The sequence below is a fragment of the Thermobia domestica genome, chromosome 4, assembly GCF_964235325.1.
Source record: "Thermobia domestica chromosome 4, izTheDome1.hap1.1, whole genome shotgun sequence".
Classification (NCBI taxonomy): domain Eukaryota; kingdom Metazoa; phylum Arthropoda; class Insecta; order Zygentoma; family Lepismatidae; genus Thermobia; species Thermobia domestica.
In genome coordinates, this window is record NC_137457.1 from 39914197 (window position 1) to 39933533 (window position 19337).

At 37.2% G+C, this 19337-nt stretch overlaps 1 protein-coding gene across 1 annotated transcript in view; it reads left to right on the top strand.

The window, feature by feature from the left end:
* Positions 1-19337, top strand: part of LOC145683299 (trypsin-3-like) — a 182927-nt gene that overhangs the window by 40664 nt on the left and 122926 nt on the right. Inside the window, exon 2 of the mRNA XM_081754660.1 lies at positions 12568-12662. Within this exon, the coding sequence (XP_081610786.1) occupies positions 12568-12662 (95 nt within the window). The remainder of the gene's footprint in view (positions 1-12567; positions 12663-19337) is intronic.

Below are 19337 nucleotides of genomic sequence, written 5' to 3' on the forward strand. Positions count from 1 at the left end.
TCACATGACTGGAGGTTTATTTCTAATTATTTGTTTACTAAATTAGTTACACCTTTAGGAAAGCGAGAACTCTTAAATCGGTATGTAAGAGTAATACAGAAGCCTAGAGAAAATATACTAGATTTTGTAAACAATATATGCGATGCATATGAAATATGTTATGGTACTGTGAATGGGAATAACTCTAGTGAATTAATTAGTTTAATAATGGATGGGATGCAGCCACAAATTAGGTTTGATATTTATAAGTACCGATACCCAGTATCAATGGAGGATCTAATGGGAGACATTATTCAGTATGATAATCATCAGCGGAACTTAGAATCGTATAATGCACTGGTGAGAAACTCAGATACAAGTAAAACCCAGAAAAACAAAATTGAGTGCTATTTTTGTGGCGGACAGCATCGTGTTGCTAACTGTAGGGCTCATAAACAATATCTTGTGAATAAGCAGTTAGTGAAAGTGAATATGAACTTAAACTCGGACGGACGCTTTGCAGAAGTTAGTGACCGGTTAGAGGGTACTACTCAGATGAGGGGGTCGGAAGATCAAACCCGGAGCTTTCATAGTGGTGTTAGTGCCTCCAATAAACAATTACCCTTTAGTTTAAATAATAATGAAAGACGTTTTGCAGGTAATCGGTCAAGGTTGGGGTGGTCCGAGAAACAAAAAAGTGAAAGTAATGATGAAGTGTTGACTCTTATGAAGGGGTCCAGGATTCGATCCCATGGGGGAGGTAGAAGTCATGGACGTAAGGGAGTACAATTAGAACAACACGAAGTGGTCCCAAAAGCAATACCAGTTAATGCGAAAGTGAAAGATAGTAATACGCGTGACCAACAGCGCGAAGACTTTGGTTTCAGTGGCGGTTCTGGAGGGATCAGCTATACAAGTAAAAAACACCTATTTAAAAGAAATGAAAATAGATTTTGCTATGATTCGCAACAACGAGAGATAGGAAACAGAAGATTTCCGTATTCTGAAACTAAAGATAGTGATAATAAGAATAAAATAGAAAATGAAAATGCCAATTTTTGTGGAACTTTGACTGCAGCATTGGTGGATGCTTTTGTGTTGGGACAAAACATAAGAGGTGGTTTGGACACATGTTCAATGGCGTCACTAATAAACAAACAAAGGTTTATTAATTGGAATAAGCAGTTAAAATACCCAATTAAGATAATTAATGAAAAATTTGTAGGAATTGGGGTTGATAAACAAAAGTTAACATTAGATCAGTGTGTGATCATTCCAATTAAGTTCAGATTCCGTGTTTACAGAATGAAGTTTTTCTTAGTGAGTGACTTAGATCCAGTGTTCATAGTTGGGATAAATGAACTTAAAACTCTAAAAGCGAACATTGACTTAGTGAACAATAAGTTGTTTCTCCCTTTGGAAGGTGCTTATGTACCATTAAACTTTACTTTAAACACCCTCCCCCAAAATTTGAAAACAGAAACTCGTCCGGATGATTTGTTTTGCAGTGAAGCGGTCGGAAACACTTCCAAGCTATTCTTGCGTGAGTCGGACACTGATGGACAGTCAACAAGTCAGATAATGGTATCGGAGAGAGAGGGGCATCTCAGTGGTCCAGTTAATGGGATTTGCAGTGTTGCCAGTGCATTGATCCTTCTATAGAAAGCAGTTCTAATACCCATATGGAGCAAATGGCATGTCCGTTGAGGGTGGATCCAGATGTACTTGAGGCAAACCCAGACTTACAAGGTATTCCAGATCTGGATGTCCTTATGTCAATGTATTGATAATTGTTTGTACGAATTGTCATTGTCCAATGTCCTACATGGAGATTTTAATGGAAACCGAGAGTAACAGATATATGGAAGCTTCCAAAGATTATTCTACAGAAGGTACCAAAGATTATTCCAAACATTATTCCAAAGGTTGTACGAAAAATAGTTCTAAAGATTGTTCCTATAATGGATGGAAAATAATGGTGTTATATCAGATGAGTATATATTGTAATATATTTTTTTTGTAAATTAAATATATGTAAGATTAATAGAATATTGTTACCTCCTGATATTCATATTAGAATATAATGTAGAGATATTGGATTTCCCTCATATTATTAATATTCAGTATATAAACAAATCAAGATTTAAAAACGATTTTATTTTTTATTATTATTATTTTTTACTTTTTTTTCTTTATTTTCTGTGGATGATGAGAGACAGACACAACTTGGAATAATAAGACAGTCAGCAAACATTTCAAAATTCTCTTTAGTAGACGATTCCTCATTCTTCATTCTTGGTAAATTTATGTAACTTATGTAATCTGATGTAACCAAAGCATTCTGTAACTGTTGACAAATTATTAAATAAGTCGAGAATTCCATTTACCTTGCACTTTCCTGAATCCTACACGTGCGTACTTTGGATGTTTTTCCGTAATTTCGTCGGCCATCTTCCTACTTTGTTTCTTATAAAAACGTCCCAGGACCCGGAAGAGGGGAGTAGCACTCGAGAAGCGGTGAAATACACGAGAAGCGAGTGTGAGCAACGACAGGAGAGACCTATACCAAGTTCCTCGCCAATTCGACACAGAAGCCGAGACATGGAGACCACCAGTCGACGACCAAAAACGGAGGTACGGAATACACATCCAAGGTCCTAAACGCCCAAACAACCTTCCTTTTCTTTCTTCCTAAACAAACTCTCGACTCTCTCTTTTTTAATTATTTGATTTTATTTATTTCTACCCACATGCCCTATAAACTAAAAACGCTCGTCGTCTTCTCAGTAACCTCTCAATTCTACCAGTGAGCTGTATTTCCCAAATTAACGATTATAGTTTCTTTTCTTTCTACAAAACGACGACGAAAGCATTCCTTCCGAATGCACAAGCGTAAGATGATGGAGATGCTGATCTTTTTTCTCTCATCAGCGTAAGATGGTGATCAATGCTAGCTTTCTTTCAAACCTCTAAACTGTTTTCTCTTCATTTTTAAGGCTTTTTAGAATCACCTCCAACTTCCCCGCCACCAACCCTCTATGAAACTAGTTTTCTTCTCTTTTGTTTTTTTTTATTTTTGAGCAATCTTTCTTATGCTATTCTATAATTACCTTTCTTTTTCTCTCCTTTTTTGGAGAGTGGTGGAGCCCCAATACCTCTTGTGTATGTTTTATGTGTTGTATTTAGTTTTTAGTGTAGGTATAGCATATTTAAGGTCTTGACTTGTGCCCAATAGTTTTATTACTTGTGTTATATGTTGCGAAGATTAGCGGACGAATTTTTGATACCTTTAGAGGATATTTTTAACTTAAGTGATACTGTCTATTTCGATCCCGCGGCCTGTTCGTCTCCTAAATCGACTAAATTCACACGTAATTATTTAGAGCAACTTAAAAAGAAGCTAGAATTTTCGGAATCATTTTCGGATATTTCTCCTGATTCTTTAGACGTAACTGTTCGTGGTTCTAGTTCTAACAGTATGGCTACAGGAGGAAATGATCCACCTCCGTCCATGCACGGCACAATTGTGAAACCGGAGCCTTTTTACGCCCGGTTGGGTGACGATGTAAACACGTACATCAGACGATATGAGACCATCGCTAGCATTAATTCATGGGATGGTATGAGACGAAAATTGGTGCTGGGGAGCCTACTCCGTGGCCCCGCCGAAAACTGGTTTGCTGGCATAGAAAGAAAGCCAGAATTTGCCCAAATGACTTACGACCAGTTCAAGCAAGCTTTTATAAACGCTTTTAAGGACAATTTGGTGCCACAATTATCTGAAGCTCAGATGCGAGCCCGTGAACAGAATGAATCAGAATCCGTTCTAGAGTACGTTTATGCGAAGCAGGATTTGATTTTACGCGCAGACCCGACTGCCGATGAAAAGAAACAATTACAATTTATTGTGGAAGGACTTTTACCCGATTACTTTAAAGTTGTAGTACGAAAGGAGTATAACACGGTGAGTGACCTTTTGAACGATCTCATTATCGAGGAAAGGACTAAATTGTTACTGAAGCGTAAGGAATTAGAGAAATTCTTGAAAAAGAATTCTGCTGTTTTGCAGTCGTCTTTATTTTCTCCGGCTAGCATAGATGCTCATACTCAGAATAATGCTGAAGTAAGGGTTCAAAGTCCGATTACTGCTCAACCATATAATACACAGTCAGCATACTTGCAAAACCAGCAGACTCAACAGAACCAACCGGTAATCGACCCGTTGACTGACATACAGCAACAACTGTCAAAGTTGACGCTGCAGATTTCAGCCTTAGCTCCTTCAACAAATTGTGAAAGAAGCGATGATTTTCAATATAGGAAAAAGCAGTTTAATCAGCCGAAAAATGTAGGTCAGGATTACCAAGGAAAACGGAACGGTAATCAAAACAACAGAAGTCAGAATAATAATGCTGATACTAATAAAAAGTCCAGCAGTGATTTTGCGTCCTCAAGTAATAGTAATTCTTCGCCAGGTCAGGGTTCGACTCCGGATAGAGGCCAAATTATTTGTTACAAATGCAAATTACCGAATCATATTGCGAGATATTGTCGTATGCCTTCTTTAAACATGCAGACAGAGTAGATGGTCGGGACGAATCTACTCAAGGTTCTGTTATAGTCCCTATAGTGTCCTTTAACGAATTGCCTCATGTGTCAGCTTTTATGAACGGGAAAGACGTAGAACTGATGATTGACAGCGGCAGCCAGATCAGTTGTCTGGGGGAAAATTTGGTCCCGGAAAATGCTAAACGTTTCCGTATTAATACTAGACTTCGGGGAGTAACAGGGAAGTCTATACAAGTTTCTGAGATAGCTTTATTAAAATTTAGGATTGGTAAAAAATGGTTTACTCATGTATTCAGAGTTATTCCAAATTTTGATTATGGGCCTTTGATTGGCGCCGATTTTTTGGAAAAGCACAGGGCTGTTTTAGATTACAATAAGCAAAATTTAACTCTTTTTCGATTCGGACGCCCTCCTTCAAAAACGTTACCTCCGAGGAATTTAGAAGTCAATTTGTCAAAAGTCTTAACATCCAGGCTTGCGCAGGGATCTCGGGCTATTTTTAGAGTATTGGAAAACACGATTTTACCACCTCGATCGCATACTCTGGTGAAGCTACGCAGTTGTTGGGATATTTTGGGGAAGAAGTTATTATTGTCGCCCTCTCGCCGGATAGAAGAAATACTGGACATTTTTATTCCATGTGCGATAGTGAATGGAGGATGCCCCGTGGTGTATGTTACGAATCCCACCATTAAGGAGATCAAACTGCGACAAGGTACACATATTGGGGATGCTGAAGATTTTGAGGAGGTCCCAGAGGAGCCTGAGGAGAGGAGTTTTTCGTCGGTAGAAGAGGACCTACCGTCCCCGGAGAAGATGGAGCTGTCCAGGCGACTTTGTGACCCTAGTCGTGTCGACGTCAACCCTGAGCTACCTCCAGAAGACAAAGAAAGATTCTACAGTCTCATACGAGAATTTCCTGATGTTTGGAGTTGGTCTGAGGAGGACATAGGACTCGCACGAGGTTACCGTCATGAAATTCGTCTATCCGATCCCACACCCGTGAATAAGACGCCCTACTCAGTGCCCTATCATCTCCGTGGAATACTCAAGCAGCAGTTAGACACGATGCTTCGTCAAGGGATTCTGAGGGAAAAAATCTCGCCCTGGAACCACCCCATCTTGCTGATTAGGAAGCGTAATAATCAGTTCCGATTCGTAAGTGATCTGAGGGGTCTCAATCAGCAGTCCCATCCTTCGAATTTTGCGACACCGTCGGTGGATGACATAATCAATCGTATGGCAGGACATCTCCTTTATACCTCGAGTGATTTGACCAAAGGATTCTTCCAAATTCCGATTACAGAGGAGTCGAAAGAGTGTACAGGTTTCTCGATACCAGGCATGTCAAGTTATCAATATTGTGTCCTACCTATGGGACACATTTCTTCCGCAGCAGCGCTTAATAGACTGGTCAAATTGACGTTAGCAGGCGTTCCAAGTACAAATATTATGCATTATGTGGACGACTTCTACATTATCGCGTCATCTGTAGAGGAGATGGTGCATTGGTGCAAGGTCCTTTTTGAAAAACTTAGAGAACGGGGACTAAAATTGTCTCCCGAGAAGACAAAGATCGCACATTATTCTTTGATAGTGTTGGGACATCGTTTATCAAAATTTGGAGTACAAGTGTCAGATCGAATGTTAGCCACGATTCAGAATTTCCAACGTCCACGCACGAAGAAGAATTTAAAAAGTTTTTTAGGGGTGTGCTCCTTTTTGCGAAGGTATGTTAAGGATTTCTCGGAAATCGCTTATCCTCTTCAAACTCTGCTTCGAAAAGACCAAGATTTTAAGTGGGGAACCCAGCAACAAGAATCTTTTGAAGCTCTGAAAAAAGCAATTTTGGAAGCCCCAACATTGATGGCATACAAACCAGAGAGGGATCTACATATCTACACCGATGCGTGTAAGAAGGGCCTCGCAGCTGTAGCAAAACAACCTATTTCAGACGATCCTGAAGCTGAACTAGTACCGATCGCATATGCCAGTCGAGCAGTTGGACCTTCAGAAAAAAATTTGTCAGTGTACCATTTGGAACTTTTGGCTCTGCTGTATGCACTGCGATCTTTCAGATATTTCGTGGTGGGTCGACATTTCTATCTTCATACGGACTCCAAAGCTATTACGTTTCTTCGCCACAGTAAGAACCTGACAGGTAAATTAGCACGCTGGATGTCTGAGATTGATTGTTACGATTTTACCATCGCCCACGTGAAAGGTACCGACAACATAGAAGCCGACAGTTTGAGTCGCTTTTTTAAACATAGTCGCGACAAGGAAGATGAAGAAGAGAGTGCCTCTGACCCGAGAATTTTCCTAATCGAAGACATGGACCTCATTGATATCGCAAAAGAACAGCGAGAAGATGCAGTACTGAAGAAAATTATTGATCACTTGGAGGATCAAGCAGAAAAGGATCCAGCCTATGAAAGACAGGCATCGTATTTTGTTTTGAAGAATAATGTAGCACACAAAGTGAATAAGACACCATTCGGTAAAGTCTATTTGTTAGCAGTACCATCGAAATTGCGAGACATTGTATTTGAGAAACTGCATTGTGGGAAACTGGGTGCGTGCCATGGTGGATTTTCGAAAACATACAACCTTTTATTAAAGTCTGTCTATTTCCCTAATATGAAAAAATTTGTGTATGATAAGTGCCAATCTTGTGTAACTTGTCAATTGCTAAAAAAGAGGAGTGGAAAACAGTTCGGTAGTCTTCAGACACATCCTAGCGTCCATCCTTTCTTTAGAATTTATGTGGATCTTGGTGGGACCTACCCTAGTAATAATATCTTACGCCACAAATTTCTAATTATAGTCATAGATGAAGGAACTCGTTTTTGTATTACTGGTTCTCTACCAGATGCTTCTGCAGCTTCTGTTAGTGCTTTCATATATGACAACGTCATATTGAAATATGGGATACCAACTCAAATCTGTTGTGATAGAGGTGTTGCATTTACCAGTCAATTATTTAAGGAGTTATGTAAAATACTGGGGACTCAAATACATTTCGCTGACGTTCAAGGGCATTTTTCTATTGGGAGTGTAGAAATCGCAGTAAGAAATATAGAACAGCAATTGAAGATCGTCTTAGACAAAACTGACCAATCACGTTGGATTGAACTTCTACCAGAAGTAACCTTTGCCTATAACGTCACGTGCAATTTGAGCATGAAATATTCTCCTTTCGAACTCCTCCACGGCTTTTCTCCTCGGTTGTTGCATTCCGCCATGTTGGGTACGGAATGTCAATTTTCAGAAAACGAAGACAGATTGGAACGAATGAAGTATATACGCGAAAAAGCCCAAGAAAATTTGTACAACCGACATCTGACGTCCAAGAAGTCTTACGACAAGAAGCGAATACAACAAGAATTCAAGCAGGGTGAAGCGGTTTGGATTTTTGATCTGTCTAGAAAACGAGGACAATGTGCTGCTTTCTCGGGAAAGTATTTTGGACCTGGTCAAATTGTGTCCAAAAAACATGACAACAGCTATTATGTTAAGTTTCGAACACCTAGAGGACAGATTAAGATAGACTCATTTTCTATAGACCGGCTTAAGAAGTATTATCCACCTGAGAAGGGAATATCTAAGGACTTGCAAAAGTTAGAGAATCAGGACGCACAAATATTGGGTGAAGGAGTCCAGGAAAAGGATTTTCAGCAGCAGGAGGAGTCCACTTCTTTTTTGATGGAGTATCAGGAACAGGAAAGCACGGGGGAAGCGGATTCATTGTTCATTCGAGATGTGAAATTGATGTCCGAAATTCCGTCGTGGGACGAGACCGGACCTGATACCAAATCGATGGCTGATGTTGAAAAACCGAAGTTTGCCGTCAACGAGGAAATTAACCGGAAAGTGGCTTTGTATTATGGGTCTATTACATCACTGGCAGGACAAGCGATCGTAAATTCATCCAACACCCAGTTGCAACCAAGAGGGGGTGTAGACTTGATGGTACAGTCTTTGGCGGGAAGTGAAATGAGGCAGGAGTGCAAGAAAATTGGTCACTTGAACCCAGGTAATGCCGTATTAACCTCAGGATATAATCTACCTGTAGATTATGTTATACATGTATCTGCACCCGATGATAAAAATGCTAAGCGCCTAAGGATGTGTTATGAGAAATCCCTACAGTTGGCTATGGACAATGACATAACGACCATTGCCTTTCCAAATATAGCTACAGGAGTATTTAACTACCCGAAATTGGAGGCTGCAAGAATTGCTTTGAACGTAGTAAGGGAGTATCTCGAGGAGTACCTCGATTATTTTGAAAAAATAATTTTTGTTCAATTCGATAAACAAAATCAAATTATTTACGAAAAAGTGATGCACGAATATTTCCCGAAATGAGTTTTTTTGTCCTTTACAAGAGCATAAAATTTATATAATGTACTTAACCTAGAGATTAGTTTATTACTGGCCTAACAGGGAGTTATTTCTATGTTAATTTGCAGTATGTTAGTACAACTTTTACCACAAAAAAAAAATCCTGCGTCCATTATTCTGTTAGAGTGCAGGTCCAGAGGAATTATTAAACCATCTCCCAAAAACAGTTTCAGCTATGACTTGTCTACCTCCATTGTTGAAAATAAAATTAGGTGAAGTACTGAGATGAACTAGTAGGCATTCCACTTACCTATAAAAAAGGAAACATTGAAATTAGTAACGCAATTTAACAGGAACTATCCAAGACATTGAAAGATGATGCTTTCAAATTGACAAATTAACTTTCTTGTGTGTTTATTCTTCAAATATTGATTGATTGATTGGTTTAGTGCTACATTTTATTATCTGTTAACGCTAGTGATTTAAGTGTTTTTTTTTAGTGATGTGTGATTAATTATTTTTTTATATGTATTTAACATACATAAAGATATACAGTGCGTTCAATAAGTAATTGGACCTGAAACGACAGCGTTCCTCTTTTCGTCGTTCAGTAAGATTTAGTGGCGGGAATGTAGAGATATTGGATTTCCCTCATATTATTAATATTCAGTATATAAACAAATCAAGATTTAAAAACGATTTTATTTTTTATTATTATTATTTTTTACTTTTTTTTCTTTATTTTCTGTGGATGATGAGAGACAGACACAACTTGGAATAATAAGACAGTCAGCAAACATTTCAAAATTCTCTTTAGTAGACGATTCCTCATTCTTCATTCTTGGTAAATTTATGTAACTTATGTAATCTGATGTAACCAAAGCATTCTGTAACTGTTGACAAATTATTAAATAAGTCGAGAATTCCATTTACCTTGCACTTTCCTGAATCCTACACTTGCGTACTTTGGATGTTTTTCCGTAATTTCGTCGGCCATCTTCCTACTTTGTTTCTTATAAAAACGTCCCAGGACCCGGAAGAGGGGAGTAGCACTCGAGAAGCGGTGAAATACACGAGAAGCGAGTGTGAGCAACGACAGGAGAGACCTATACCAAGTTCCTCGCCAATTCGACACAGAAGCCGAGACATGGAGACCACCAGTCGACGACCAAAAACGGAGGTACGGAATACACATCCAAGGTCCTAAACGCCCAAACAACCTTCCTTTTCTTTCTTCCTAAACAAACTCTCGACTCTCTCTTTTTTAATTATTTGATTTTATTTATTTCTACCCACATGCCCTATAAACTAAAAACGCTCGTCGTCTTCTCAGTAACATCTCAATTCTACCAGTGAGCTGTATTTCCCAAATTAACGATTATAGTTTCTTTTCTTTCTACAAAACGACGACGAAAGCATTCCTTCCGAATGCACAAGCGTAAGAATAAGGTATATATGAGTATTTTAAGAACATCTAAAGAGTATATATTGTAAATTTATGAATAGATAGACAACATTAGTAATAGCTATTTAATTTTAACTAACTTAGAGTGGTTGATAGATTGTTAGAGGTGTGTTAGAATTTTTGGGGGGAATTTTTTTTCTTAAGTTTCGTTTAAATTTTTATTTTGTATGTAATGAATTTTATTGAGTGTGAGGGTTAGTTAGAGTTAGTAGTTAGAAGTGTAGTGTAGAAGTAGTTATAAGCTTAACCTACCAATAATAATAACTTATGCTATCTATTCATAATTAAGGTTGAAATGGAATATCTAAATATGGTTAAATTAATTAAATAAAAAGTTGCCTCAACTTTTTATATGCCGGGAGGGCGATATTTGTTGCGTGTGATAACTTTTATCACACTATATTTTGATTATATATAAAAAAAAAAGAAAAAGAAAGAATGAGAAATCATGTTATCCTAGAGGTTATGTTAAACTTCCGAACACTCGGCATATGCAGGGCCTCTAGAGGAAAACTGTAGAACTACTGAGTTTCGAATGAGCTGCGGGTTACCTAAGCGGCCATTCGGAACGAAATGTAGAACTGGACACCTCGAAATTATACTGGTTCTATAACATATATTTAAGTTTAATCGGAATACGGTAATTCTTCAAAAGTTTCAAGTGATTTACTATTCGAGTTGTCTAAAAGTGTTAAAGTTTTCATGAAGTTAATCAAGTGTTATATAATATTATAATTTATATAAATCTGTTAATTGGTGTCGAATTGTGTGGTTATTTGATGGAATTCAGAGGCAATATTGTGAAATACTCCTTCTGGCTGGTATTTAACAAGGCATAAAATTGTCATTGTCAATTGGTGAGTGTTATACTTTTTCAATTTAAATACTAGTAATTTATTCAATTTATCATATTGTGAGATATATTAAATTATTCTAAATTCTTATTGAATTTAACGAGGAATTCAAAATCTATTAGTTATCCACGATTTATTGTATTATTGTAGTAATCAAATAGAGTCAGTTAATGTATCTTTCTGACCTACTTGAACACGTAATTACTTGTATAAATGGGAGAATATACTCAAAGATATATCATAATTGTTTATAATCTTCAATTGTTTAAATATTTAATCTGTATTTTCGATACATTTTTGATAGTTCATTTTTTTTTTTTTTTCTAAATAAAATAAGAAAAGATAATATACTGATTTTCCGTTTAAAAGAACCTGATCTTGAATTACCTATAAAACGGTATATTTCTAATGCAGTTCGTAAGTGTATTATTAATATATTTGAATTTATTGTTAAATTTATTCAGATTCATAATCTTTAGCCATAGATTTGATAATACACCAGTTAATTTCTTATGATAGAGAAAATAGGTCTAACAACTCTAACCCCTTAAATACTTTATATAGTTGTCATGGATCTAATATCCAGCGGCCCAGAACGGCGTCCATCGAGGCACGTTACAACTTTGCATTCCTATCCCTGCGAGATCTATCTTACTAGTGTCCTCCCATCTGCGCCTAGGTCTTCCTAATGGTCGTTTTCCGATTGGTCTTCCAGTAAAGACGTTGAAAGCGTTTCTACATTCTTCCATTCTAGCTACATGACCCGCCCACCTAAGGCTCCTAGGCTTGACGACCCTAACAATGTTGGGTAAATTATATAAATTATGTAGTTCCTCGTTATGAAGTTTCCGTCATTCCCTACTCCCGTTCCTCTTGGGTCCGAATATTCGTCTCAGGATCTTGTTCTCAAAAATTTTCAGTCTATATTCCTCCCACAGAGTAAGTGACCATGTTTCGCCGCCATACAGAACAACAAGAAAAAATACATGCTGAATTTTTTCTTATTGTTCTGTATGGCTGCGAAACATGGTCACTTACTCTGAGGGAAGAATATAGAAAATATTCATGCTGGCAGTTTTTAATTTTAGTTTTTTATATATGATACATTAAAAAAGATATCGAGACGCGGCATTGGTAAATAAAAATAATAATAGCACTAATCTATTTTTTTCGTCTATAGAAAATGTAGTAATATTGATTGGATGAAAATATTTAAGTGTGTTTTTCACTAGTTGTTAGTTCAATGAACAATGTTAAATACAAAGCTCTTTGCACTGATGAAAACTGTCTTCTTAGCAAATAATTGAATTTTATATGCATGTGACAATTGTTAGGTGAATGTTTATTTTTTAGATGCACTACCTATGGAAGACTATCTAATCGACAAAATACAATATCCAATTATTGTGGGTGGCGTTCCTGCAAATAGAGGTGACTTTCCATATATGGTAAGTACAGAAATTTAAAACATCTAGAAAGTAATAAATAACTAATCAGATAATCTTTAAGATTCCCCACAATATAAGATGGATAACATCTACAATTTCGATCGATGCAATTGTACACATCATTAGCGAATTATGGTTCAAGTGTTGGAATTTCATTGTTAAAGTGACGATATAAATGAGGAAACAGATTTACTAAAAATATAAATTGAGTTTCCCAGCATTGTTTTGGATACAATTTAAATTCTTTTATTAAAATTTGAAGTATTGTAAACTAGCGCTACCTGAATATTTAATGTTGTGTCTTAAAAAGCAAGAAAAAAAGGACTATATATTGAAAACATGTTCATGCCATATAGTTTCAGCATTATGAGCAAAATTCCCTCTCCTACGTCATATCTGTATTTAATTCCAAAGTAATACTACTTTTAGTCTAAGTAATGGCGTCTCTTTAAGCAAACTTGTAAAATGGATTTTAAAAAAACGGTGTATCCCATTAAATCAATTTGGCCATAATATGTTATCAGTCATACATCTTACAGAAACTCAAATCTTTTGATCTTTACTAATTCCGAACTAAATTTTGCTCGCACCAGTAAAAACTTTTGGAAACAACGAACATTTATGTTTCGTTCGGTATAACGTAAGCACAAACAAACATAGCAATAAGGCGCTTCCTTCGGATCGTGCGTCAAGTATTGGAACTTAAAAAGGAGAGCAAATGAAAACAAATGCTTTAATCATATATACATGCAATATATTAACGATAATACAGTGCGTCCCACTAGCTTTCGAACCCGAAAAAAAGCGTTATAATTTCCGAACAAATATACATAGGAAAATGAAATTCACAATACACGTACCTTGTTTCATGCTGAATACACGACCGTCACAGAAGGTGCTGAAAGTGTCCTCCCAGGACGTCAAGACATGTTTGTACACAGCGTTCCATATTGTGAAAAGTCCGATTTAGTGATCTCATTAATCGCATTCTCAATGTTGTTTCGCAACACTTGCAGTGATTGTGGGTTGTTTCCGTAGATACAACCTTTAAGAAAACCCCACAAGAAGAAATCAGGTGGTGTAAAATCCGGGGATCTTGGCGGCCACAATCCTTTCGAGATTACCCTGTCATCAAAAAAGGACTAACTTTCTGCTATGGCCACGTTGGAAGTTTGGCATATTTCTCCGTCTTGTTCGAAATAACCGCGACGCAGTTCTTGATCGTCCAGCTGCTTCACAAATTCACTGAAGATGTGTAAGTAAACTTGTGTGTTTACTATATCTTCAAAGAAGTTGGCTAAAATGATACCCTGTCGGGAAATTGTACACCAAACTCCCACCTTCAAGGGATGAAGCGGAATCTCATGGTACACATGCGGATTTTCGGCGGCCCACGCCCGAGTATTCTGCGAGTTCACATAAGCGGAGAGATGGAACCAAGCTTCATCTGTGAACCAAGTATAGTCTAGGATTCCTGGATTCTCATGCAACAAAGCTGGCAACCAACGACAATACATCACGAGCTTTTCCCAATCTGTAGTCTTCAACTTCTGGACGACTGCAAAGCGATATGGAAACAGCTTGGCTCTTTTAGCGGCTCTTTGCACATGACTTTGACATCCCTACCTCTTGTTATAATCGACGCAGGCAATTCTTAGGGGACTGCAAAAACGTTGCCGCACATTCTGTACTGTCTCCTCGGACATCCGTGGAGGCGCTCATCTATATCTCGTTCAAATTTGAAGATTCGTTTTCCCTCCTAAGTATTCGTTAACCTAACATAAATATGTTAGATCTGGCAAATTGTTCATTAGATAGTTTCAATGTGTAGAATTTGTGTAGGTCATGACGGTATCTAGTGTTCTCGGGTTAACTCAGTTAAATGTTAAAATGTACGAGTAAGTTTCCTTAGGGACTAGGGTCCGCTTTTGCTTGTCGTAGCTTCCTAAATTAATATCGGTTGAATAAAGAAGTGAAAGTTACTTTCCTTCAGAAACGGTTCTTGTTCAAGTCTCCCTTTTGGATCAAAAGTTGTTCTAAAAATGTAAATTATTGTTTGAAGTGCAAGGACTAGTTAGTCTGTGCTCCCTTATTTCATATCACATCCAGTGGAAATGATTTTTTGGTTTTGAAAAATATATGTATCAACGCTCAGAGTTGAAACTTATTTTTCAATTTCAATTTTGTGTAGTAAGATATATATATATATATATATATATATATATATATATATATATATGAGACCTGCACGGGCCGAATGTTTCGGCCCGAGCCCAATCCAGCCCGAATGTACCTAGGCCCAGCCCAGCCCGGGCCCGAAAAGTTTTGGAGATTTTCGGCCCGAGCCCGGCCCGGCCCGATAAGATTTTTAAAATTCTTGGCTCAAGCCCGGCCCGGGCCCGAAAAATTCTAAAAGTCTCATTTTGTAACATTTTCACGGGCGCACACCGTTTGCCTTCATTTTTTTTTTTTCATTGCTCAGACGCGCCTCTTCGGTTTCGGCACCTGAAGATTTGAACCGAAACGGGCTATCATCATTGCAATATCATTCTTCAACCTTTATTTCATCATTCATATTTATTTGAGGAACGGGGACAAGGACAAGAACAAGGACAAGGACAAGGTTAGGTTTGCCTTCATTCTAATTATTGTTTAACGAAACGAAGAGAAATCAGTGTCGGCCCGCCCAAGCCCGGCCAGGCCCAATGAAATAACAGAGACGGCCCGCCGAAGCCCGGCCCACGGGCCGGGTCGGGCTTCGGGCCTGGGGCTGAGCCCAGCCGGTGCAGGTCTCTAATATATATATATATATATATATATATATATATATATATATATATATATAAAGCAATAAAGGAATATATATAAAGGAATTTATTGCATTTTCTAAAAATATAAAATAGGTTTATATTGTGAAGAAATTTGTTCCTAATTCTCGTTCCTAATAATGTAAATAACACTGTAGTAATATGTATTTATTATGTAGTTAGTAGCATACGATATTTAGATAATGAGTGTAAAGTGTCACAGATAATATTCTGATTATTCACCTAACAACAATGTATTTAGAAATTTCAAGTTTCCATCTCTGTGTAGCGTTAGACCATTGCGCGACGTCATGTACTATTTTGTTTTGATATATATATATATCAGAGATCCGTGTAATCTATTGAACATATAATACATTTACGTTATGATACAAGTTATAATTGCACAATACTCAGCACATATTTCGTTTTAAGTACATGTTTCGATTTTCGTATCACAGCGACACCTAACGTGAAACAACAATTGCGTTGTGCGATTCATTTATCACCATCTGTACTTTATGGCTTATGATGAAATTCAAATGAGTGTTTTTTAATATTATGAGATTCTGGGAACTGTTACGACTATGACAAGTAGTCAAATTTCAAGAAAGTACTATAAAAATCTCATTTCATTCTGATGGAAGCGTATCAAATAATACTACAAACAATATTTTGCGATGCTGCTTAACAGAAATCAGTGTCTAGAAACATTCCCGTAGTTAAAGGTCACTGGTTGCTGACGTTTGTAAACCTTAAGCTGTTCTGAGAAAATCATTGTAGCTGGTGTACTTAAAAAGATTGGTTACATGTTTAATTCCTGTAGTTTTTAGACTTTACGTACAGCAGACGTATAACTGAAAACGCATGTTTTATAATACTTTTTGTATAAGTGTTCCATCTATGCGTACTTTGCGTATAAAAAAATGTAGGCGGTAAGGATCTCACATACAAATGGACGTATATAACATATAGCTGACGAATGTAACATAAGTATATGCATGTAATATAGGGAAAACATTTAGATGTCAGACATCCTGCAAAGGCAAGATGTAACATCTAAGGGCAGTGGCTATGTAGCATACGGATAACGTATGCTCCGTACTGATTTCTATAGTAAGCAAAAGGATACCGTATATTTGTACAATATACCGCTGCTCGGATTTTTCTCTGTGTAGAATACTGATTGGTCTTCGAAATATATTTGTTACTGTGATTATAATATAGACATATAAATTGTATTGTGTAGATATATGAATATTGGATTAGAAATAACAGAATTTTGAATAATAGCAAACGCTCATATGATAGGTTAGCTACTATTGTAACTAACTTTATTAAGAGTAAGAATTTTCATTTCGCGCGCCGATGCAGAAGTTTAACTTAAGCAGTAAGATTCACTTAGAAACGTAAACAAACTTATTTCGTGTATCTGATGTGACAGGTTCCGAACTGTAAATATATGGTAATACTGGGGTTTGGTAACAGTATATATTCAGTAGTTTCGAATCTTTCGTTACGGTAACAAGTGTTTGACGAAATGTTTACTTCAGTTCATAATCTCTATTGGATTATTCTTCGCAGGGTTGTTGAATGTGGATTATGAGAATTAACTTTTAGCACTCACTGATAATACCCTACGTAAATGCATAGGACGAATATGCTAGAAGTCTTGTGCGGTTCAAAGATTGGTGACTCGGGGCAATTACCCCTAATATATGTAGAAATAAATATAGGATTATATATTAGTCAGCGGTAAAAGTCGCCGAGTAATAAGACACCTAGATATAGTGTATATGTAGTCCTATTTTATTTACTGTTTAGCCACTTATTAGAGATGTGCTTAAATTTATTCTTGTGAATGTTTACGTATGATTAATGATGATCAAACACTTGTCTCCAGCATGAAAAGTTGGTTTCGGAACTTTGTGATATTTAGGTTTGGCTCTGCTTAGGCCTTGAAACTCGGTTATATCATTGTAATAGCTCAGAATGTAATAGCATCTCAAGTGAAATACTTTTAATGAATAATAAGCAGAGTAATATTCTGGGTTGCGACTAGTATTTTTTTTCTTTTCATTTTCTTCATATGCATATTAGAAACTTATGTAACTCTGATTTGTAAACGATTGCGTACAATTTCATCGTACGCAGTCTGACGATATGTACAGGGGTTGTTTACTAAATTTTTGAGTGCATATCAAAATAATTACACAATGGTATACATGGATATATGGAAGGTTAAACGAAAATCGCGATGACCTTCCTCCTTACTAATCAAAACAAGCAGTTATTAATTAATGATATAGATTTGTTAAATACACATATAAGTGTTATCACAACACAAGAAAAGAATAAAACTTAATCACAAGGGCGGTATACTCTATACATTCTCTTGTATATTATATCGACGTTAGGAAACTATGGCAACAAAACGCAATAGTCGTGCCGCGACAAACCGGAAAAGGTGACGAGACCCTCTGCTTCCATCGAAGTTCGAAGGTGCTAGAGCAAATATATAGTGGAGAAAAGTTACGGACGCCTCGTAACTGTGGGAATGAAGCAACACCTGTGATCACCATACTGGTTATATTTCTAGAAGAAGAAGAATGCTGATCCAATAACACCCAACATGGACAAAGGTAAGAACAAGATGTCCAGACCGGTGTAGGAGAAAACATACAAAGAAGGGTGACTGGTCACAGCAAAGCCACAAGTGCAGAGACGATGAATTTTATTTCAGCCGTGTCCCGTCGTCTTTACAACGACATTATCGTTTCTGTGTTACTAAAGCCAGCATGCATACCTGATATCAGGAATACCAAAGGCAGGTACGAACATAGACGGTAACTAAGTGTTAGAGAGCATTATACTGTTGGTCACAGCAGCTGTAATCTGTATTTGTACTAAAAGTAGTAATTGTGTTGACAAAGTTTAAGGTTAGTTTGTTTTTCTTTGCAGAGCATAAAGAGTAGATACATAAGCGTTCGAATAACATGTATAACTTACAAACTGCAGGGCATAGTTTCCTCGGTGGTTGATTGTAGCGTTAATATCTTGAAAACTGTAAAACATGATATATGCACATGAAAAGATTGTTACTAAAAATGCAGAAACTATACTAAAGAGGTAATAGAACCTGCAAGTTGACAGAGGAAACGTTGAATCGCTGGAGAAAGCGGAGTAAGCACAATATACAATTGCCTACATGAGATAAATCTAAGACGTAGGGGATAGAAAACCGTTCAATTTAAGGGATAGAATAAAATGCCAGTGGAAATCGAGCTAGATCTAGGACGGGATATGTTCGTGGTGGATATATCGAGATAACATAAGTGTAGTAGTCTTACAGTTAGACACCATAGTCGTTGCTAGGTGATGCCGATTATATTCAGTAAAAATCTAAGACGTAGGTCAGACGACAAGTACCGTAAATTAAAAAGTTAGAGTGTACACTAGAATCATAATAACGCACGAATTTCACTAAAGAATAAGGCTTCTCCCAAAACGCAGAAAGTCTCTTAAGAATTGTATCCGAAAGGCAGTTACATCCCAGGAAGGAAGACGGTCAGATAATGGTCAAAAACTCTCCTCGGCACAAATGAAATACAGGTAAGTCAAAAAGACAGCAATATAGGGTCAAAGTGAATACTTCATGATATTTTGCATATGCCTTGTTAGTGTCTTGTACATGGTAAATGCTACGTCTGGCTGAAATAAGAATTAGCGGGGCAGGAAATTGTCTCGGGGAGAGGTAGAGTCCCGCAGGGTAATTCTGTAGGACAGCAAGTGTATTCATACAGAAAGCATCAACAGTGTATTCGCAATACGTATACTTTAGGGAGATTAAGTGGTACATTTGAAGACA